At 40.7% G+C, this 22,610-nt stretch overlaps 1 protein-coding gene across 2 annotated transcripts in view; it reads right to left on the bottom strand.

Annotated features, from left to right (window-relative positions):
- tns2b (tensin 2b) overlaps positions 1–22,610 on the bottom strand; it is a 36,171-nt gene that overhangs the window by 1,817 nt on the left and 11,744 nt on the right. Inside the window, exons 4-25 of one of the 2 annotated variants that reach the window (XM_007249129.4) lie at positions 13,816–13,848; positions 12,841–12,863; positions 12,529–12,724; positions 12,365–12,415; positions 11,228–11,350; positions 10,903–10,967; positions 10,720–10,803; positions 9,435–9,547; positions 9,288–9,348; positions 9,124–9,199; positions 8,522–8,651; positions 8,341–8,406; positions 8,104–8,220; positions 6,505–7,803; positions 6,265–6,334; positions 5,206–6,104; positions 4,871–5,095; positions 4,705–4,782; positions 4,022–4,099; positions 3,337–3,505; positions 3,145–3,213; positions 1,300–1,329 (exon numbers count right to left, since the gene is read on the bottom strand). In XM_007249129.4, coding sequence (XP_007249191.3) covers positions 1,300–1,329; positions 3,145–3,213; positions 3,337–3,505; positions 4,022–4,099; positions 4,705–4,782; positions 4,871–5,095; positions 5,206–6,104; positions 6,265–6,334; positions 6,505–7,803; positions 8,104–8,220; positions 8,341–8,406; positions 8,522–8,651; positions 9,124–9,199; positions 9,288–9,348; positions 9,435–9,547; positions 10,720–10,803; positions 10,903–10,967; positions 11,228–11,350; positions 12,365–12,415; positions 12,529–12,724; positions 12,841–12,863; positions 13,816–13,848 — 4,055 coding nt within the window. The remainder of the gene's footprint in view (positions 1–1,299; positions 1,330–3,144; positions 3,214–3,336; positions 3,506–4,021; positions 4,100–4,704; positions 4,783–4,870; positions 5,096–5,205; positions 6,105–6,264; positions 6,335–6,504; positions 7,804–8,103; positions 8,221–8,340; positions 8,407–8,521; positions 8,652–9,123; positions 9,200–9,287; positions 9,349–9,434; positions 9,548–10,719; positions 10,804–10,902; positions 10,968–11,227; positions 11,351–12,364; positions 12,416–12,528; positions 12,725–12,840; positions 12,864–13,815; positions 13,849–22,610) is intronic. The other variant, XM_007249130.4, reaches the window with a different exon arrangement.

Raw genomic sequence — 22,610 nt, 5'->3', positions numbered from 1 at the left:
AATGACCCACTACCCAAATAATACCTTTTCTGTGGTGGTCCTGTGGGAGAAAGAACGGAAGAGAACAAAATATACAGAGAAACAGAGAGACTACAGTCTGTAATTATAGTGTGAGGAGATTCTTGAATTTGAAGACTATAGACTCCCCAGTGAAATAGAAGGAACATTCAAAAGGTACAAGAAAAAAAACTAGATAATCGAGGATAATGATGCTAGAGGGGATAAAGCATATTTATAACATATTGGTTTGTCCTTGACTGTTCTTACCATTCTTCTTCTCTGCCTTTCTTGGCCTGCCACTTCTGGGCTTAACAAGAACTGTCCCTGTGGTCTTCCATTTCCCTACTATGTTCCTCACAGTAGAAACTGACAGGTTAAATCTCTGAGACAACTTTTTGTATCCTTCCCCTGAACAACTATGTTGAAAAATATTTGTTTTTAGATCATTTGAGAGTTGTTTTGATGAGCCCATGATGCCACTCTTCAGAGGAGATTCAAATAGGAGAACAACTTGCAATTGGCCACCTTAAATACCTTTTCTCATCATTGGATACACCTGGCTATGAAGTTAAAAGCTCAATGAGGTTACCAAACCAATTTGTGCTTCAGTAAGTCAGTAAAAAGTAGTTAGGAGTATTCAAATCAATTAAATGATAAGGGTGCCCACTACTTTTGCACCGGTTAAATTTTGGTTTAATGTATATTGCACATTTTCTGTTCTCATTTCAATCCTGAAATATTACTGTGTCCATCAGTTATTAGATATATCAAACTGAAATGGCTGTTGCTAAACTAAAAATAATTAAGATTAATAGGGGTGCCCAAACTTTTTAACTTTAACTTTTTAACATACTGTAGGTTGAATGTCTCTGTATGGCCGGGATGTTTTTTTTTTTTAGGAAATACACACTGCTTACAGCACACAAAGCAAACTACATCAGACACTAACATATATACACTTTATGTCCGAATGTTTGTGGACACCCATTTTTGAAACATATGTTCAAATGTACACACGCAAATTTGTTTAGTATTGTTAATAGAATAGGGCTTATAGCACCATGTAAGGCATGGGTTAGAGTGTTATGAGCCCCCCCCCCCCAGCATTGATCTCTGGAGCTGTGGAATCGTGTTCTCTGGATTAATCCATTGCTCCATCCAATACTTTTTGGATGAGTTGCAGGGGATTTCCACATGAGGTGGATTGGTGATCCCAGGTGTCCCATTAGTCCATATAGTGTACATAGAATAAGTACCTCAGGGATGCATTTGACGAAACAACACATGTGCAGCACTTACTTGTTGGAAGTTTTATCAGCATTAGTCCACCTGGCACACAGAAGCACACACACACACACATATATGTACACATATAGATAAATGCACACACACACACACATATATGCAAAGCAAGCTAAGTTGCACTGGACATAAACAGCAGAGTTGCAATCACCTAAACCTGTCCATACATACAGTAGGGCCTGGAAATTATGATGCTCCATTTAAACTAAGGAAATTATAATAAACAAGAGCAACTTCACATGGAACCGGTAGGAAAAGGCTTGTACTGCTACCTGAGGTATCTTCTACCATAATAATACCAGGACCAATAATTTATAAAAAAAAAAATCTGGCAATGCAGTCAATTATAATATTGTTAACATTCACTAATGATATTAATATCTGAGCAATATCTTTCCATAGATGATCTTCTGCAGTTTCTACCAGTCAAAGACATAACACTCAATAAAATATTATTTCCATTCATTCATATAATAAAATAACTTTCTTAAACTTGTCACATTAACCCTGTAACAGCAAAGTACACATTTTATTTGCAATGGAATTGCTGTAATATAAACTCAGCAAAACTTTAATCATATGTTCAACCTTAATCATTTTTGAGTAGAGTTTATAGTGCCAAATGGGGTCATTATCCCAATATGGGAAAAATGAGATTACTGCTGTCTCTCCAGACATTTACTTGAAGATACACATATTTTTGTCATAAAGTTTTCCAAAAAACGAATTCTACATCCTCTAATAATACTATTTTTGTTGAGTGGCAGAAATGTGGCATTAAATCCTATCTCTATTTTACTCTATATGTGACCGTTCAGTTCAGAGTTGCCCTGTTTTAACAGAATTGGATGAAAACATAGCTCAACAGCAGCTCAACATAATCTCACAAAATCATATTATCAATATTTTGCTAGACTGAACAGTGTTTTACTTTCAGATTGGTATTTATTTAATGGCATGTATTGTTAACATAATAAAATATATATTTTTTAAAGTAGTTTTTAAAATAGGTAATTTTACTTTTACTCAAGTAGATTTTGACACAAGTAATTTACTTCCGTACATTAGAAAACTCCCCATTACTGAGTAAAAAATACAATGCTGGGAAAAAAAACAAGTGTTTGAATAAAAAAAAAAAAAAAAAAAGATGCTCGCCGGTGGAACAACAAGGCAATAACATTCTCATGCAATGCAAAATGTGCCCCTCCGGACAGAGCTGTCAGCTTTCAAAACTTCCATAGCAAAGAATCAAAGATCATAGATCATAGAAACCTATGCCACTTGTTCTAAAAAAGGTTTATGGGGTGGTCTGAACAAATACTGCCTGAAAGGTCCAAATTATTATGTGGAATAATAAGTTCATGAAAACATTTTAATTTATGATTTGTTGTACTTTTTTACATCAAATAATTGAAAGAAACTATGTAACTTTTACTCAAAGTACATTTTAATTGAGTTCTTTTTTACTTTTACTCGAGTAGATTTTTTGATTTTTACTTTTACTTTTAGAATTTTAGCAAAGTAAAGGTACTTTTACTCAATTACAAATTTTCTGTACTTTTTCCACCTCTGATTACTCATTAGTACTAACACTGCCATAACCATTATAGTCTAGCCTCATTATGGAACCTTTTTACTCTATCATGTATATAAGGATGTGATTAAAGGGATAAACATATTTATCCACTATATATAGCGGAGTAAATTTAATTATATTCTTGTGCTATTATATTACCTTGAATGTCCTGTAATACGTATTGGCTGATATTTAAACAACAATTAACAACTTTAATTACAACAGTTTCATTACAGAAGCTATGTAAATGTGAGATTAAAATTTACCTTTGATCCTGTGGATCCACACTGCTAAAGGTAACACTATGGATAGGGTAATGTCTCCTGAAGAATAACCTGTGTGTGAATGGATGGGGTGAGGAAACACGATGGAAACACATTGGTTGGACTGTTTGGTCTCATGGAAAGGCTTACTTAATAAGACGTTATGGTGTTGTGTATAAATATGCAAAGGTGTACCTGCGCTGATTGTCTGTGAGAGTGATGCCCTGTGTTGAAACTTTAAAGTGGACAGTGGTTGCTGATGGGCAGGGGTCCTGGTTCAGAGTAGACTTTATTGCTTTGGAGATAGCTTGTGGCCCAGTCAAAGACTCAATGTCCACAGAGTTCAGGTACAGAACATTACAGGCTTTGAAAAAGAGCAGAGAGAGAGAGAGAGAGAGAGAGAGAGAGAGAGGGAGAGAAATAGGATGAACTTAAATGTCTTCTACAGAAAGAACAGTTTATTGTCTTCACTATTGCCACTAATGTAACCATTTTTGTCTCTTTTTTAGCCCATTTTCTCCAAAGCGGAAGGTCAATTAGCCAATCCCAGTGCATATGCACTTCCTATTTTACTAGCTGTTCCACTAGACTAGAAGGCTAAAGACTAGCACATGCCTCCTCTGATACATCTGAGATAGGAATACTGCTGATGTAGCTTCACTGAGTAGCCAGCTTTCCCCTTAGAAAGGACATGCCCAGTTGTTCTCTCTCAGACTCTGGCTGCTGATGCAAGCAGCGTGATCTGGTAGTCATGGCAGCCAATTTCCAATTACCAATTTGACTGAAGTGGACAAAGTGCAATAAAACATTAATATTAAATATATCTAAAAAAAAATAATAGAAAGATATGTATAAGAAAATAAGTCGATTGTACACTCACCAGCCCCCTGCTTGAGCAGATCTGCAGCTGTGCTGGTGTTGGTGCCACTCTGCAATTCCTGCAGCTCTCCTACAAGATCTGAAACAAGCACATATTGAGGGAAATTCCAGACTGGAGATTTAAATCTATACACATATTCCACAGTCTAGGCTGAAGTCATATCAGGACAGACCTTACAAGCATTGGTATACAACGGCTCATTTACACAGAGCCTTAGTCAGGTGTATGTTTATGAGAATTAGTGTGTTTTGAGGAACATATCCTAGACTTTGGAATGCAGCATAGATAGGTCTATATCCAAAATTTCCAAATTATTGCTTTGGTGTACGAAAGAAAAGAGATGTGTTTAAAAAGAGCTATATATGTGATATATATTTAATTACGATTATTATCATATTTTCTTTGTATGTTTGAACAATAACTGCTACACGTTCTTATACTTAAAATAATACAAACATTTTGCAATTGCTTTCTTATGTATGAACAAAAGTGTAATTTTTTTTTTATTCTCTGTTTGGGATATAAATAAAGATAAAACAAAAAATAAATGAATAAATAAATAAAAGAAACTCATGTTCTGAGTCAGATATTTTAGATCTGCTAAAAAGACTAAACGATGCAAAGTATAAGATCCACAGAATTAGATCCAGGCATTTTATGTATATTTCAGGCAAATAACTGACCTTTGTCTGGGATGCGTAGAGTGCAGGGCAGAGAGACAGGCACGATGGAGTGATGATATACTAGTGCGGACAGTGAGCCTACAAAAGTGGATAAAAAGCCCAGCAATGTCAGAAACAAACCTACAGGGGGCAGTGGTATCAACATATCCCAAACACTCCCTCTCACCAAAGTAGGTTTCGTTGTGACAGCCTTTGATTTTTACTCCTTTCCCTCCACTCTCAATCAGGAAGTGCCTGACCAGATGCTCCTGAGAGTTATGGTTGTTGACATGGTTAATTACATGCGATGGAGGTATTGCTACTTTGAGGGCCAGTCCGTATGCACCTTGGAATGATTTGCTGTCCCTTATCAAGAAGCAACCAGGGTCCTTGTCCTTCAGAACAGCAATTGCTAGAACGTTATGAACAGAAAAGACAAAATTATTGGGGTCACATACACTTCTAACAGAAAATCTGTGTTTGATAAGCTCATTTTTTAACAAATGTGCTAGTCTCCCTCACCCTGGTCTCGGGAGATTCCGGGCTTGTACCAGAACTTGGAGCTATCCTGCACAAACTTGGAGCTAACACGGCTCTCTCGATTCTCCACTCCTTTAGGGGGCACTCTTTTGTGTCTAGATGGGGAAATCTGTTCATTTGCAGTGGTTAAGATGGAGACCTGTACCTCAGGGGAAGAATTGGAAGGTGCTGCGGATTTGCTGGACGAGGTGCCAGATTGGGGCTCCTGAAGAGGAGGGGCATGCTGTTTGTTAGGTAAGGGAGGTTGAAGAGGGGGGGCTGGAATAGTAACTTCAGTGTATCCTGTGTATGGAACATGAGGAACAGTCAGAAGTGGGTAGCTGGGTGATGCTAATGGGAATGAGGGTGTGATGTAGCCATCAGGAACTGGAGAAGGAGCTCTCAAATCATTGCTGCTTCCTTCCTCATTGGAGGAGGCTCCATCGGTCAGAGGGGTCAGTCTATGACCCTCAGCACTGATGGCAAGTAAAGGAAGCTCAGAGGTGGAGCTTCTCTCTGAAGCACAGGTAGAAGCCTGGGGAGACGTTGAAGAGGATTTGAGGATTGGTCGTAGACACACATTCTTGTTCAATTCCATCTCTTGGTGACTGGTGCTTGCAAACGGTACTGAGGTGGTCTCTTGTATTTGCAAAACAAGTACGGGCGAATCTGGCCTCTGAGATGTGGGTGACGAGTCAGAGTTTGCGTGATGTTCACTTGAGACAGTTGCGGAGGATATGGACTCTGTAACAGGTGGATCCTTAATCTCAGTGGTGTGTGACTCGTCGATGTGTTCAGCCTCAAGGGGGACACTGCATTGTGTAGAAGCATCCCTAGGAAAAGGCTCTGCTTGCGTCAGGCCTCTTTGATCTGAATCATCTTGCTCCAGTGGTGCTCCTGCACTGGAAATCACAAAGGAACTCTGGTGAATACCGAGCAGTGCAGTGGCTGAATGAGCATAAAGGCACATTTATTTGTCTAAATCCATAACTCTTACATAAGCAAGTGGACAGAAAGTAACACATCAGTAAGACATAAGAGATATTTGAAGATTGCACTAACCTTTCTCTGGATTTCCTAGAAAGATCTTCTGCATTACCATCCTCTAAGTCACTCTGGGGACTTTTTGTTTCTGAATCATCACAGATAACATGATTAAACAATTTCAAATTTGACTGTATCATGTTGCATGCAGTTGCTTAATGTGGAGAATTTAGAATTCTAAATTTAATGTCATGCCACAGAAAAGTTCAAACCTAACACCAAAACAAAATCACTGAACAAGCCTGTTATATGTCATACCTGTGTGGTTGCAATGAAGACTGTTTTCCACTCCAGTTGACAGTGGGCTCTGTATATATGGACGCTGGGGAAGACTGGCTCTTTTTGGAGATGGGGTAAGAGCCAGAGGAGAAGAACTTGGAGAATGACCCATTGAAGCATAGCCTGGACTGTCTCGAACCTGGGGAGGGGAACAGGGACAGGGAGGATGGGGGCTGTGGTAACCACTACTGTGTGGGCTTGGATATGGATTGGAGGGACTGTCTGGTCGTTGGTCCACTAAATAGACAGGAGGGTCTTGTATAGAGAGAGAATGGCAGGGTCCATGTCCATAGGATGGCATTGTAGGTGACATTGCTGTTCTGTGCCGCCAGTGTGACTCAATGGCTCCATCTCTAGCCCAATGCACAGGTCCCTCCCTCCTGCACCCAAACCCTGCCTCTCGAGACCAAGGGAGACTCTCTAATTGGCTTACTCTGAGAGAGTGGAGGGGGATGTCGTCTGGCAGGTGGGCACAGTCCCTGCAAGAACAGTGGGAAGGTTGTCCAGTCGAGCTGAATCGTAACTCACGGTATGGACTTGGGGGAAGTGACTGGTGGGAAGGGAGAGGAGGTGGAATGTGAGTGTGGCCATGGGAGTTGGTGGAGCAATGGAAGAGAGGGCATACTTCCCCAGAATAAAACAATCGAGTCTGTGCAGGAAGCGTGTGAGCATGGGAAGAGCGAGTAGTGTGCATAAGTGGCGAGTGGGCGTGTGCATCTTGTGATGGGTATGCGTAAAGGGGCCGGGCTTGTTGTGGGCAGGCGTGGTGTGGACAGCGCCCTCTATTCCACAGGAGGTCTTGCTGGGATACACACACATCATGGACATTCAAGGGGGAAGAAGTGAGACTGCAGGGGAGAGTGTGGTGTTTGGGACGGACTGCTTGAGGGTGTGCCCTGGGCAAGTCAGGGACACAGTAGGCTTGAGGATGGGAGTATGGACGGCCACAGCAGGAGTTGACCAGTCGGAGAGAAGAACATTCACCATCATCCAGTATAGCCGTCTCTCTGTCCCTCTCTTTCTCACTCTTTCTCCCCTGAACCCTCTCTATATCCTCTCTGTGGGGTGGAAGTAGAGGAGGCTCCTCCAGAAGCTCAGAAGGAGTGGAAGAGTGTCCAGAGTCTGAGCTGGGAGAGACGGGTTGGAAGGGCTTGCTGGTGGTGGGAGAGGAAGGGTTGATACCTGGTTTGCAGCCGTTGGAACCAGAGCCGGGAACACGGCGCTTTTTCACCTGAGCATACAGGCTGCCATCCAGTGGCCCACGTGTGTGACAGATATCTACACAACATGTAAAGAGAAAGGAGAAGTCATTTTGTGTATGTGAGTCGGACAGGGCCTACTACAAATATAAGTTACACTTACATTTACGTTATTTTGGTATTACGGTATAAATTTCCAACCTCAAGTCAACCTTATTTCTTGTCTAAGCTGAAAACAGTTGCTATGAAAAAAACTATAGGCAGAGCATAGATAGATCAACTGATTAAGGATCGATTGGACCAGTTCTGGAGAACTTGCTGCACTCTGTGTCTGTATGTTTAAAGGTTGTGTGTAAGTGTGTTTTATGTGCATACAAACCCTCTGTGCTGTCCTGATGATGAAGATTAAAGTTTTCATACGAGTCCCAACGCACTACAGGATCTGTACAGCTAAAATCCACACTGCCCCCAGGGTCACTCTGCAGAGAATCCCCTCCTGCGCAGAGATACATAATGATAATAAGCCTCTTAATGCAATTAAGGCAGTCTGCACACAGTAAAGATGGACAAAAGACTATTGGAGGGATGTTAATGGTAAAAATGCCGTAATGGGCACCTTTTGCTGGCTGTGGACTAGTAGAAAACACCAATTCTACTGTGGCATCAGCTGGGTACCGCTCATCTAAAACCCACATAAGCAAATTAAATTACATGGCTTTGTTTCACATACTAAAATAATGACAGCAACCAACATACACCAACTCTGTGTATATTTAAGTTTGTGCATGTGTTTATACCTGTGCATGCTTGGTCCAGTTCCCTTTTTCCAAACCACAGCTGAGCCCCATGAACTGTACAGGTATGAAATTGTACTCGAAATATACATTCCCTCTCACACAATCCTGCACGTCGATGATAGCACTTTACCTAGAGTGGGCGACACAAGAGGGGCAAAATTGAGAAGGACGAGATTCTTTTAGGTACTTGGTCACAATATTACAACTGCCTCCTTGTTTCTGTACTCGCTGAGAATATAGGAGCAATTTGTAGTTCTTTAATTACAAATGTATTGCCTGTATTGTATTGTATGTATAGAGACAGAGGCTCAGCTAGTGCTGCACAGTTTGTGTTGGTCATCACCTAGTCCTTCAGCAGTGATAACAGAAAGCTGGATATTTCTTGTTGGTGGACTTTTCTCAGTTCAGTAGTGACACTGAGGGGTTTAAAAACTCCAGCAGCACTGCTGTATCTGATAAATTGGACAATAAGTGTGGAAACAAGAAGGTGGTCATAACATTGTGACTGTACTGTGTATAGTTTATAGTAATTGATTATGATGTGATGTATTGCACAGCAATAAGGAACCTTTATCATAGTAAAACTGTAGACTGTTCTTTACCATAATGTCCCCCTTCAGCAGCAGAGCTGGTTCAATACTGATACGCAGGGTTTTGCTCCTGGAATCTTCAATATTGCTACAGAGCACAGTGAAGAGGTCACACAGCAGTTTAGACACATGTACAGTTTAGACTCAAGACACATTAAAAAAACTAGTAGACTCACTATGTAGCCGAGGTATACACCAACTTCAGAGACTGGTAGATCTTCAGGAAAGGAGCATAACCTAGGGCAAATGAGAATGGTGTACACCTGTTCATGGTATTAATTATGCGGGTATCATACAGTCACACAGTGTGTGCATGTGCGTACCTCCACCTGGCTGATAGTTAGGTAGTGATGGAATATGAACTTGCTGCAGGAGCAGAGGAGAGCTGTTTATCTTGATTGTGCCTGACAGAAGCCCAGCAAAGTAGTAAATATATCTGTGCAAGAGAGATAATACAGTAATCATGTGGTGTTCTTTAGATGATGTGCTCTTCAGTCATAAAAGTGATAGTAGGTCCACCCATTCATCCTTTCTTATTTTCTGTTTTTTTCCTGTTTAGTGTGTGAGTGAGTCAACAGTAAACCAAAATGCATTCAGCAAAAATCAGGAACATCCCTAGCAGGGAACTGCACACACATCCATAAGCTTATGCCATGATGATAGCAGGTAAAAAATATTTTTTTCCCTTACTCCAAATGTCAATTATTTACCAATACACACATTTAGAGTCTAAATTTGGCTTTTTAAAACACTTTAACAGGCATTATAAAAGCAATGTAGACCTTTAATCATGAAAAAATATTAGCAATGCCCATCTTTGGCTGTTTACTGTATTCCACTTATTGTATCAAGTTTGTAATGCAGATTGGATCCACTATGTGGCAATTTTATAAAAGTAAGATGAACCGATTATTTGGCAACAAAACATATTCATCTGAAAATGGCAAAAAAACAATAACCCCATTAGCGCCATTACTTTTGTCAAAATATTACCCCTAAAAAGGACTGGGACCATTTAGATGGGTCGCTCAGTTTTCTTCTTTGACTATATTGTATTTGTTTTACCTTCAGATTGACATATCTATAAATCAGTTTACTCTTTGGGTAGCGATAGTTACAGTTATATGGCTATTAAAATATAATGAATGAGAGTTTATTATATTCTGGTTTTATTTTATTATAATAATACTTCATACTTAAATTTCCCTAACTAAATGAGTCATGTAAAGACAAGAACACCTGAATATCTGCCAAGTGAGGATCCAGGAACACATTTTTACCAATAAACATTTTTTAGTAAATAAGAAATAAATTTGATGTATTACTAAGAAGTGTATTTCTTAGTGCCTTTACAAGGCTAATAAATCAAACAAGTAATAATAATAACACAAATAATTTAGTTATCCCTGTGTAAACTGCATGTCTAAATCAAGCACTTGCCTCTTATGTCAGATACTGGCTACTATTTTTGTTTTGCAATGCACCTTATCTCATTCTCATAGACTGCTTGTCATATATGTTACAAATATAAAGTGAAGAAGCAAAAATTAGACACCAACCTTTTTTAGCTGACTGATTTAATGATCTGAGTTTATTCAGAAAACATACCTGCTTTGTGATGGCTGTAGAGAAGGGGAGATTTTGTCCTCACAGAATTTTCTCATGGCAACAGTGGTCAGTGCTTGCTCTGCCCTGCAAAACCATGGATGCATGGAAATGTTGCTGTCATAACAATGTGTGTACTGACACAGTAAGTCTATAAAGTCTGTGTGTGTTTGTGCGAGTTTGTACCCAGCTGAGATCTTGCTGTAGTGCATGTAAGCTGCTGTAATCACTCCCGTTTTTCCTTTGTTCCCCTAAGAAAAGATTGACAGACATGAACTTAATTTATCATAAAATTATTAATCAAGTGACTACAAAAACCCTATTCTTGGAGAACCTTTTTCTTATACATAGTGCTTATGTCAATTTGGGCCGAATATATTAGTGGTTACAATTACACAATTGTTCCAAATGTGTTAGAGCAAGCAAACAGATACTCCAGGACCATGGCTGCCATTCACTGAACTGTCTTTTGTCCTACGATATTAGGCACACAATAACCATGGCCCCTTACCTTACAGTGCAGCACAACAACATTGCTTGGGTCAGAGTTCAGCCAGGCCTCCATGGCTTTACATACAGCGCATATTTTATCCAGGGGAGGAGCGTGCAGGTCTGGCCAACCATACTCTTCTACCTAAAAAAGAAAGAGAGGGAGAGAGAGAGAGAGAGCAAGGCTAAGACTGGACTTCGAAATGAGCTTCATATTCGTGGCAAACAGAAAACAATATTCTTTTAGACATATTTTAAAGTTTTTTAGACATTTCTGTTTATGAAGAAACATTTAACCTGGCAAATAACTTTTTTTGCCTTCAGATGGTTCTTTCAGTCATCTGTTATAGTTGTATCCTTTAATATTCATCGAGGAATTCTCTTTTTTAAGGGTATGGAGTCCTTAATAGGGATAGGGTTCTATATAGAGCCATGACAACTCAAACAATTATTTGGCTTATTTGAAGTAATTCTTTGAGTTGACATGTTTTCGAGTAGATTGTTCTTTTTGACTGAAAAATGGTCTATCTAAGCAAAAACGTTCTATGTAGTACTGCTAAATCTGTTTGATAGCAATACCGAAAGCCTTTATGATGCTTAATAAAAATAATTTAAAAGGATCTCTTCCAGTGTCATGAAAAATCAGTCCAAGCTTGGCTGATCTATGGCAGCATCGTCTGAGACCTGGCATGGACCTTTTGGATTTAGGCCAAATATGGTTTATATTTGGCAACCAGATAATTAGCGAAAGCAGGGTAAATGATTCCTATATTATACTCGGTAACCGGAGCGTTGGCACATGCAGTTTTGGCTAACTGTCTAATTTCTTTGGAAATTGGGGTGTTGGCACGTGCGGCCAATTGTCATATTCTATGCAGAAACCACAGTGTTGGCACATGCAGCTCTGGCCAATTGTTGTATTATACTTAGCACCCACGGTGATGGCACATGCAGCACAATATGGATGATAAAAACTGATTTTCTTATTTGGGAACATGCTCCTTGGCTAGTTAAATGAAACAGTGATTGTTCTCTGTGCCAAATAAATGTTCTCTGTAGCACCAAAATTGGACCTTCTTGCTAAGGATGTAGGCTTGATACAGGTCTCTTAGTAACTTTAATGACCCAAGATACTCCAATATGGTGTCATAATTAATACCTTGGGGTTTAATCTGCAGATGTCGTGACGTTTCTCAGACAGATTGATGACCTGAAAGAAAACAGAATACATTTTTAACTCCTTACATGTTTTTTTATGATCACTTGGTGAAGATTATAGATTGTGTCTGGAAAATTATTTTAAAAAACAAACAAAAAACTGACCATAAACTTATCCTGATGTTTAGATTTTAGCATGGCTGCCACTTCTTTCAGGTTGCTGCTGTAGCGGTGCTCATCCAGATGGGGCAGGAAGAAAACAGAGATGATTCTCTCAGTGATGTAGATCAGGTCAAAGTCATACCGACTCTCCATGACTCTGTCCATCACTCTGTGCATCACTGCCGCCTCACGGTCACCTCTATAACACACAGGGCGGGTAAGAAATATTAAATTCATCTCACTTGTTTTGCTTTCTTTGAAAAAATCAGCACATCTCTTGCCATCATTTGTTCACTACTGCAGTGTTCTTCATACCTGAGAGAGTTTGATTTTTGTACCTAAGAGACAGAGGAGAGAGGCGATAGAGAGAGAGGGGGACAAAATGCAAAAAGAGAGAATGAAAGCATGGAGTGAGTAAAAACAGCCCAACACACAGTGGTTCTAGGTTCTGATACTCTTGAATGCACTATTAAAAAAACCCATTCAGTACATTTTTAAAGGCTTACTACATCTGATCACATACATGCTAAACAATTTATTTTTCTGAATATTGTTGAACTTCTGACCAATCATATTTTGTATGTTTTTTTTAATCAACCAAAATAAATAGAACACAAAATTGTTTAACCTCTAATAAACTAAGTTGCCTTTTTAATGTTAAAGGTTGTATGCACTGAACCTGATTTGTATTATGTAACAATTATTTAATACATAACCATGTATTATTACCCTTTCTTTATATAATGTATTATTTATTCCGGTAAGTAATTTATTAGTTATTACACAGATTTTTCAGAAGACTTCAAAAACTTGTATCAGTGAAAGCTTCAAAGAGTTTGTCCTTCAGAGTATTTATGTGATGTAGGACAGTAGCATTACAGATGCCCAATGGTTCTATTAAGTAGACAAGATATTATTATATTTGATCCATAAAGATTTTACATTTTGATATTACAATTATTATTATCATACTGTTACTTTCTGCCAAAAATGCCAAAATGGGAACTTTACAGGAGAAAGACAAAATCTCCTTAAAGTTGTATGGTTTTTAGTGACAGTGACAATTTGCTGTTTTGTATAGACTACTTCAGTACGATAGATTGCTATGTATGTTGTGCAAGCAAAGTACAAAAGTGTATTTATTTAATGAATAAATATAAACAATGTTAATGTTTATTTAAAATATATATGTAAATGATATAAAAAAGTCAATTATGACAGTGGTGACAATATCTGCTGAGGAATGACAGAACTGACAGAAAAAAGTTCTAGGAGTAAATGTTCACTTACAGGATCTGCAGCTGTAGCGCAGGACCCAGAGACCTGAGAGATTAAAACAGTCAAAAAATAATTAATCGGATTAACATTCAACATTTCCAACATTTCTCACTCTGTACATTTGGGACAGCATCTCTGTCCAACTCTGCTACTAATCTAAATATCTTCTGGGTTTATAAGACATTGTTGGTGGGTTAGCTGGTCTCCAAGCATGATCAACCTCACCAAGCTAGACAACCAGTAGACCGGTCTTAATTATCCAAACTTGGTTAACCAGCATCACCAAGCATGATTAAAATCAAATGTGACATATTCTGTGCTGCTCAAGAGCTAAACAACCAACTTGCTTACCAGCACATGTGCGTGTGCGCAGGACATGCTTTTGTCTAGGAACCCAAAAAATCTAGGACGCAGTTGTCTGGATCATTCTGGTTGGTGGACTGTTATCAGTCCAGCAGTGACACTGAGGTGTTTAAAAATTCCATCAGCACTGCATTAAGCTTATAGTGCTAATGCTAATGTACTGATGATCATCTGCAGATGACTAGCCTCATCATAACATGGATATTTGTGGTAACAAATGTAGTTTGTGGTTGAAGAGTACAGTGCAGTAGCTGTGATATGATGGAAGCTGGACTGCGTTACTCAGCGAGAGGAACATCTGCGGAGCAGAGCAAACAGACGCTGACGTCTTGCCATCCAGCCAGCATTCCAACAGGACAGCACAGGAGCCCAGCACAGCAGGCCTGGAGTGTGCTCAAGGTGAGGAGCCATAAAACACATCTGATCCACATCTGATCTCATCACTCTCTTTCTGTCTTGTTTTCTCTCTCTTCCCTTATTTCTCTTCATTTCTGCTGAGCCAAAACAAACCAAACAATTATATCTCTTCTGTATCCTACTGAATGCTCATAAACTAGACACTCACTTACAGGCACACACATACACACTCTCTTAAAAACGTGTAAATTCCTTTGGATAAATGTTGGGAAACCCTCTAAAAACAGGAGGAGAGACAGATGAAAGAGTTCAGGAGGACTATACTGTGTATGGGGATGTACTGGGTGTGTGTGGTACTGGATGGAAAAGTAAGTGAAAACAAAGTAACTATCATGCAACAAACTGTAACAGACATTTTAATGTAATTAAACAAGTCCATCTTTTCAGGAAATCACATCTGGAGAAGTTTTTGGGTCTTCTTTTTTATTATTATATTATATACATTTTCATCTATAAATCCCAAGATTCACCCTAAAGGTTGTTTTTGTTGCAAAGAAGAATATTGTTTTCTATATTGTGTGAGTGAGCAACTTACAGAATTTACTCCCATTGTACTTTATTTTATTGTTTAACTTATTATTTTTAGTCTCCTGTAATCCATTATTTTGAGGCATGTGAACAACTCAGAGAGAGAGAGAGTGCAAGCTGAATCAAAGTATATCGTCCACACAGTGTGGTTAGTTTTAATACAGTATTATAATTAATCCGCAAACAGTGAAAGAAGACCATGTCTCCCATGTATACAACAATCAGCCATGATATTAGCACCACCTGCTTAAAACCTGCCGAGTAGTCCCCCCCAGATCTGACCACTCAGGGCATGGGCTTTAAAAGTCTGAAGGTTTATTGTGGTTTCTGGCACCGATAGCTTAGCAGCAGATACTGTAAGTTGTGAGGCACTAGTTGCACTTGCACTAGTTCACTGGTTGGTAGGTGCTGACCACTGTATATCAGAAACACCCCACAATACCTGATTGATGTTTTGAAGATGCTCTGACTAGATCCTCTGTCGGCTTTCTAACACAGTTTGTTTTATTCAAAGTGGCTCAGATTCTTTGGGTTGCCCCTTTTTTACAGCTTTCAATACATTCATATACCTTTAGGAACTGACTGTTCACACTGACAGATGCTACTGGGTATAAGAATGATTAATGTTTTACCTGTCAGCGCTAATGGGGCTGATTTTATGGCCAATGGGTTTAAATTCAAAGCAGTTTATTATTAAGTTTTTCATCCAGATTCATCAGGAACAGATATGTCATATATATAATATTTCAGATTTCAGTGATCCAAAAAAAATAGGTTTGTGTGTAACGCCAGGTAGTGAGGAGTGACGCAAGCCGAGTAAAATAAGCAAACAGGTTTATTAACAGGCAGTATAACAAAAAACAGTAAAGCCAGGCAAACAAAGATCTCACCGAAAACCAAAGACGTAGTCGAAAGTACAGTCCGAGTTCGTAGCCGAGTATCAGTCCAACCATGCAATAAATCCAATAAGGGCAAGACAAAAGACATAAACCAATAATCCAAAAAGAGAGTCGTAACCATAAAGCCAAAACGAGAAACGATAGGAGAACGCTTAGTATGCAACATCAGTTAACAATACCTCGCGGTGTTTGTTTACATACTGCGGACTTAAATACCGGAGCTAGATGGGTATGAACCGGAACTAACTCAGAACACAGGTGAATCAGAGCGTCGGAGCGAAATGTGATTGGGTGAAGTAGAACGGATACTGTTGGTGTCATAATCAACGGGAATCTGGGAAATGGAGTCCGGTAGTGTGGAAGGAGAACGAGGCGGCGTGACAGTTCCCCCCTCCAAAGAGTCCGAAGGAGCCGAAGGACGAGGACGATGCAAGGAAACCACCTCCTCCCCCCCAGTGGCGTCCTGGACAGGCAATGCAGAAGCAGAATCGGAACGGACGGGAACCCTGGACCTTGGACGACCTCTCCTGGAGCCGCGGACGGAACTGGAAGAAAGGGCAGAAACTGAACCATGACGTCTACTCCGTCGAGGAAACGGAGACCTCTTCCTGGGGCGACCTCTGGGGCGTGGAGCCGGACGAGATGGATGAGACCGATGAAAGTCCTCCACCATTAGAGGGTCCAGAACATCCCTCGCTGGCACCCAGCTCCTTTCCTCAGGTCCGTAACCCCTCCAGTCCACCAGGTACTCCAGGGCTCCCCCTCTCCGTCTGGAGTCCAGCAGTCGTTCTACCGCATAGACTGGATCACCATCCACAGCCACCGAAGAAGGAGGAGGGGACCCAAGCGACGTCTCATCCAACGGACCAGGGATAACCGGCTTTAACAAAGATACATGAAACGAAGGACAAACACGGTAATGAGGAGGCAAATCAAGACGGTAGGTGACTTCATTAATTCTCTTAATAATCTTAAAAGGTCCAATGTACTTAGCTGAAAGTTTTTTATGTGAATCTGGTTGCCGGAAATCCCTGGTTGACAGCCAAACCCGATCTCCAGGAGAATAGAGGGGGGCCTCGCGACGTAGGCGATCAGCCTGTCTTTTCTGTCGCTGTAATACTGCCTCAATACGCCTGTGAGTCTCCTCCCACACTTCCTCGCTCCGACGCATCCAATCGTCAACTGCAGGAATGTTGGAGGGTTCAGCTGACCAGGGCATGATGGGTGGCTGATAGCCTAAAAAACACTGAAAAGGAGTCAATTTCGTGGTGGAACTGATCAAAGAATTCTGAGCTAGTTCGGCCCAAGGAAGGAATTTAGCCCAATCGTGAATGTTGTTAGAACAATATATCCTCAAAAATTTACCTAGCTCCTGATTCATTCGTTCACATTGGCCGTTACTTTGAGGATGGTAGCCAGAGGATAAACTAACAGAAATACCTAATCTATTCATAAAGGCTGACCAGACTTGAGAAATGAATTGAGGACCGCGGTCGGAAACAATATCTTCAGGGATACCAAACACACGAAAAACATGATTAAACAAAGCTTCAGCAGTTTCTAAGGCAATGGGCATTTTACAAAAAGGAATGAATCTAACACCGCGAGAGAATCGATCTATGACTGTCATGATCACTGTCTGACCCATAGATTCAGGGAGGTCTGTAACAAAATCAACTGCAAGATGGGACCAGGGCCGAGCAGGTACGGGCAATGGCACTAATTTGCCAGCGGGGAGAGTACGAGGAGTTTTACACTGAGCACAAATAGTACAAGAAGCAACAAAGTCATGAATGTCCGAGCGCATGTTTTCCCACCAAAATTGATTCTCCAATAATGCATGTGTTCGAGTCTCACCAGGATGTCCTGAAGTGAGAGAAGTGTGGGCCCATGTGATAAGTCTATCTCTACACTGGTCAGGTACATAGGTCTTATCTGAGGGACACTGTGCAGGGGGCTGTGAAGTGGAGTTAATCCGATCAATCTCTTCTGAGATCTCCCATCGGATGGGAGCTACCACAATGCCTGGTTTCAGAATAGTAGAGGGTTCAGAGCTTTCTAAATTCTCGTCCTCGTAAATTCTAGAGAGAGCATCTGCCTTGGTGTTTCTGGAACCTGGTCGATAAGTGATAACGAAATCAAAACGTGCAAAGAAAACAGACCAACGAGCCTGACGTGAGTTTAAACATTTCATGGATCTTAAATACTCCAAATTTTTGTGGTCAGTGATTACTACAAAGGGATGTAATGATCCCTCCAACCAATGTCTCCACTCCTCTAAAGCTAGCTTAATAGCCAAAAGTTCACGATCGCCAATGCCATAATTACGTTCAGCTGGGGAGAGCTTATGGGAGAAATAAGCCACCGGGTGCATCTTACTGGGGGAACCGAAATGTTGGGAGAGTACAGCTCCAACCCCTACACTGGACGCATCAACTTCGACTACGAAAGGTTCCTTAGGCTCGGGATGTTTCAATAAAGGGGCCGTAATAAACACTTCCTTGAGAGAAGAGAAAGCAACAGATGCTTCTTCTGACCAGACCAATTTTCGGGCATTACCTTTTAGCAAGTTTGTAAGTGGGGCAGCTACTGAACTATAATTACGTATAAATCTACGATAAAAGTTAGCAAAACCCAGAAATCTCTGTAATTCCTTGACTGATTTGGGAAGAGGCCAATTAGCAACAGCTTGAACCTTCCTATCATCCATAGTTATACCAGTAGTACTGATCACATATCCTAAAAAGGAAATGGTAGACATATGAAATTCGCATTTTTCTGCTTTGACGAAAAGCTGATTCTGAAGTAATCGAGTAAGCACAGCACGTACATGAGAGACATGAGTATGTAGATCAGGTGAGTAAATAAGGATATCGTCAATATATACTATGACAAATCGTCCTAACATATCACGGAGTACATCATTAATGAAGGATTGAAACACGGAAGGGGCATTCTTGAGACCAAAAGGCATAACTAAATATTCATAGTGCCCCCTGGTGGTAGAAAAGGCAGTTTTCCACTCATCACCCTCTCTGATTCTTACCAAATTATAGGCACTACGTAGGTCTAACTTAGTGAATAAGGAGGCTCCACGTAATTGTTCAAGAGCCACCGGAACTAGAGGCAGTGGGTACGGATATGTCTTGGTAACAGCATTGAGTTGGCGATAATCGATACAGGGGCGAAGACCTCCATCCTTCTTCTTAACAAAGAAGAAGGATGCGGCCACGGGAGAGGTGGAAGGACGAATAAACCCCTGAGCTAGAGCTTCCTGAACGTACTCCTCCATAGCGCATTCCTCAACCTGAGTTAATGGGTAAATGCGTGATTTAGGAGGTATCTGATTATTAATAAGTTCAATTGCACAGTCATAAGAACGATGTGGGGGAAGTTGAGTAGCACGAGATTTGCTAAATACTTCAGATAAATCTGCATAATCGGAAGGAATATGTGTAAGTGATTCCTGACCTGGGCTCTCTACCGTAGTAGCCTGAATCAACAATTTAGGACCAGTAATACAGTGATCATGACAGTAAGGAGACCAAGAAATGATTTCACAATTAGACCAAGAAATCAGAGGGTTGTGTTTCTTCAACCAAGGAAGTCCTAAAATAATCTGATAGCTAGTGTCCTTCATTACAAAAAACCTGGTCTCCTCAGAATGCAGGGCGCTGACTTTCAGTTTGACTGGTGTGGTGATGTGGGATACGGCTCCTTGTCCTACTGGGGTCCCATCCACCGCAGACAGCCTCATTGGATTCTCCAGGCACTCGAACTGGATCTGGAGACTTCTGGCCAGCTGCTCATTAATAAAGTTCCCCTCAGCACCGGAATCAATCAGAGCTGGAAAAACACAGGAAGAGGACTGGCAGAACAGAATAACAGATATAATAAATGATCGTGAAAACATGTCAGAGCTTAGTCGGCTTACCCTCTTAGCGTGTGGAACCCCCTCCACACGCTTTCCCGAGTCAGAAGCAGGTGGCTCATATGGACGGTCCGGGTTGCCATGGTAACCATGGGATTGCCCACCGTTGGACGAGCCTGACGACTGTTTTCGCTGAACTCGGGGAGGGCAGCTCCGACACTCGCGTAACATGTGCCCCGCTCTTCCACAGTAGAAGCATAATCCAGCCTGAAGTCGTCGCCTCTTTTCTTCACTCGATAAACGGGTAGCATCCACTTGCATGGGTTCTTCCTCCCTGAAAGTGGGCCGAGGAGTAAATCCAGATGCACGGGGCGTAGCGAGATGAGGAGTAGGGATACCAGCTCTACGACCAGGTAAAGAGCTTTGTTTAAGCTGATCCAGTCTAATGGCTAGCGAGATTAGTTCATCAAGGGGTAATCCATCGTCCTTGCATGCTAATTCGGATAACACATCAGCCCTGAGTCCGTTACGAAACATCACTCGTAGCGCCGGTTCATTCCAACCACTACCAGCAGCCAGAGTGCGAAATTCCAGAGCATAATCAGAAACAGACCGATTTCCCTGACGTAACTGGACTAATAACTCCCCCTGAGATTGTCCGTGATGAGGGTGATCAAAAACCAGCTTAAACTCACTGAGAAAGTGTTCGTAGGTGCTATGCTCAATGCTAGGCCAGATAGCAGTAGCCCAATCCAAAGCTCTACCGGTAAGGCGCGATATAAAAAATGAAATACGCGCTGCATCGACGCTCACAAGAGAATTGGCAAAAAATAGCGACATTTGCAAAAGGAAACCTCTGCACAAATCCGGAGAGCCATCATATTTATCGGGTTTGCTTACCGGAAAAGCCGCCGCCGAAGGATAGCTGGGAGCGCTAGCTGGAGAGCTAACAGAGGCCTGGTTAGCGGAGGCTAAGCTAGCTGGCGTGGCTACTCTCAGCTGAGCAAGCTGATTAGCAATATCTTGGAGGCTCGTAGTGATCCGAGCTAACTGAGAGTGCTGCTCAGACTGCTGAGTAGTAAGAGTGGTAACGGTGTTAGCAAGGCTCTCGAACAACTGGCTATGCTGTTCGAGAACCCTCCCCTGGTTACCGACTGCCTGTTGAAGATTATTTAATTCGGCCATCACTAGCGGCGAGGTATTATGTAACGCCAGGTAGTGAGGAGTGACGCAAGCCGAGTAAAATAAGCAAACAGGTTTATTAACAGGCAGTATAACAAAAAACAGTAAAGCCAGGCAAACAAAGATCTCACCGAAAACCAAAGACGTAGTCGAAAGTACAGTCCGAGTTCGTAGCCGAGTATCAGTCCAACCATGCAATAAATCCAATAAGGGCAAGACAAAAGACATAAACCAATAATCCAAAAAGAGAGTCGTAACCATAAAGCCAAAACGAGAAACGATAGGAGAACGCTTAGTATGCAACATCAGTTAACAATACCTCGCGGTGTTTGTTTACATACTGCAGACTTAAATACCGGAGCTAGATGGGTATGAACCGGAACTAACTCAGAACACAGGTGAATCAGAGCGTCGGAGCGAAATGTGATTGGGTGAAGTAGAACGGATACTGTTGGTGTCATAATCAACGGGAATCTGGGAAATGGAGTCCGGTAGTGTGGAAGGAGAACGAGGCGGCGTGACATTGTGCGTATTTACTGTGCATATAAAGCTCAAAACTGTTCTAAATTCATTGTATCAAGTTTCCGACTTTTGTATTATAATTAATGTCATAAATAATCCCATTTTTAAGGCTCAGTTGTGACATTTGGACACACTTTGTTTACTAATGAACTGTTAATTAACAGATGCTGCTGGCAAAAACTTTACATTCTTCTAGGGTTATAAAAAATGTCGTATCATTGTTACTTGGATGACATTCAGCTGTATTTCTTAAATTAACAAGATAACACATTCTCTGTACACATCTTTCAGATACTAAATGTTAGATGATCTTTAAAGAAGAGGCAATGATTTTAGGCTTATCACACATTTTTTTTAAATATGTAAAGCCATGCCATTGATAAACAATTTAGTGCAACAGAAAGAAAATGTTTAATGTTATTGTTATTTAAGCATTTGTGGATGGAGCCTGATGTTTCTGCATGTGTGTGTGTGTGTGTGTGTGTGTATTTGTGTGTGTGTATAAGGTATGGTTGTGTGGTGTTGCTGAGTATCCCTCAGTTTTAAAGACATCCTCCGAGTCTTCATTAGAGTTATTGTCACACTGTGAGACATCTGTTAATGGTTAACACTAATGTGTGTGTGTGTGTGTGTGTGTGTGCATATGCATGTGTGCGTGTGTTGGAGTGTCTGTATGTTTACCTCTGGCTTCACATCAATGATTTACTCTGCTAAGTATTATATGTGTTATATGTTCTCCAACAACAGTGGGATTATAAAGTGTCTCCATGGAAAAAATTACAGCAGTATATTTTTTTTCTTACAGTTTTTGACTTACAGTGACAACTATGCCTCAAAGAGTTAACCGTTCTGGGTCCATTATTAAAACTAAAAGGTATAATTTTACCTTTAAACATCAGCTTGGGTTTGAAAAAAAAGAAACATAATTTACAAGTTTGGGAAAAAAATGACACATAATTTACATGAGGTTTACAAAATCAGACAAAACCAGCACACTAAAGCCATCAACGGTTACCAGGTAGCCA

Source organism: Astyanax mexicanus, chromosome 5 (genome assembly GCF_023375975.1).
Source record: "Astyanax mexicanus isolate ESR-SI-001 chromosome 5, AstMex3_surface, whole genome shotgun sequence".
Taxonomy (NCBI): Eukaryota; Metazoa; Chordata; class Actinopteri; order Characiformes; family Acestrorhamphidae; genus Astyanax; species Astyanax mexicanus.
The sequence above is the reverse complement of the archived record's forward strand: the minus strand, read 5'-3'. Positions and strand labels throughout refer to the sequence as shown.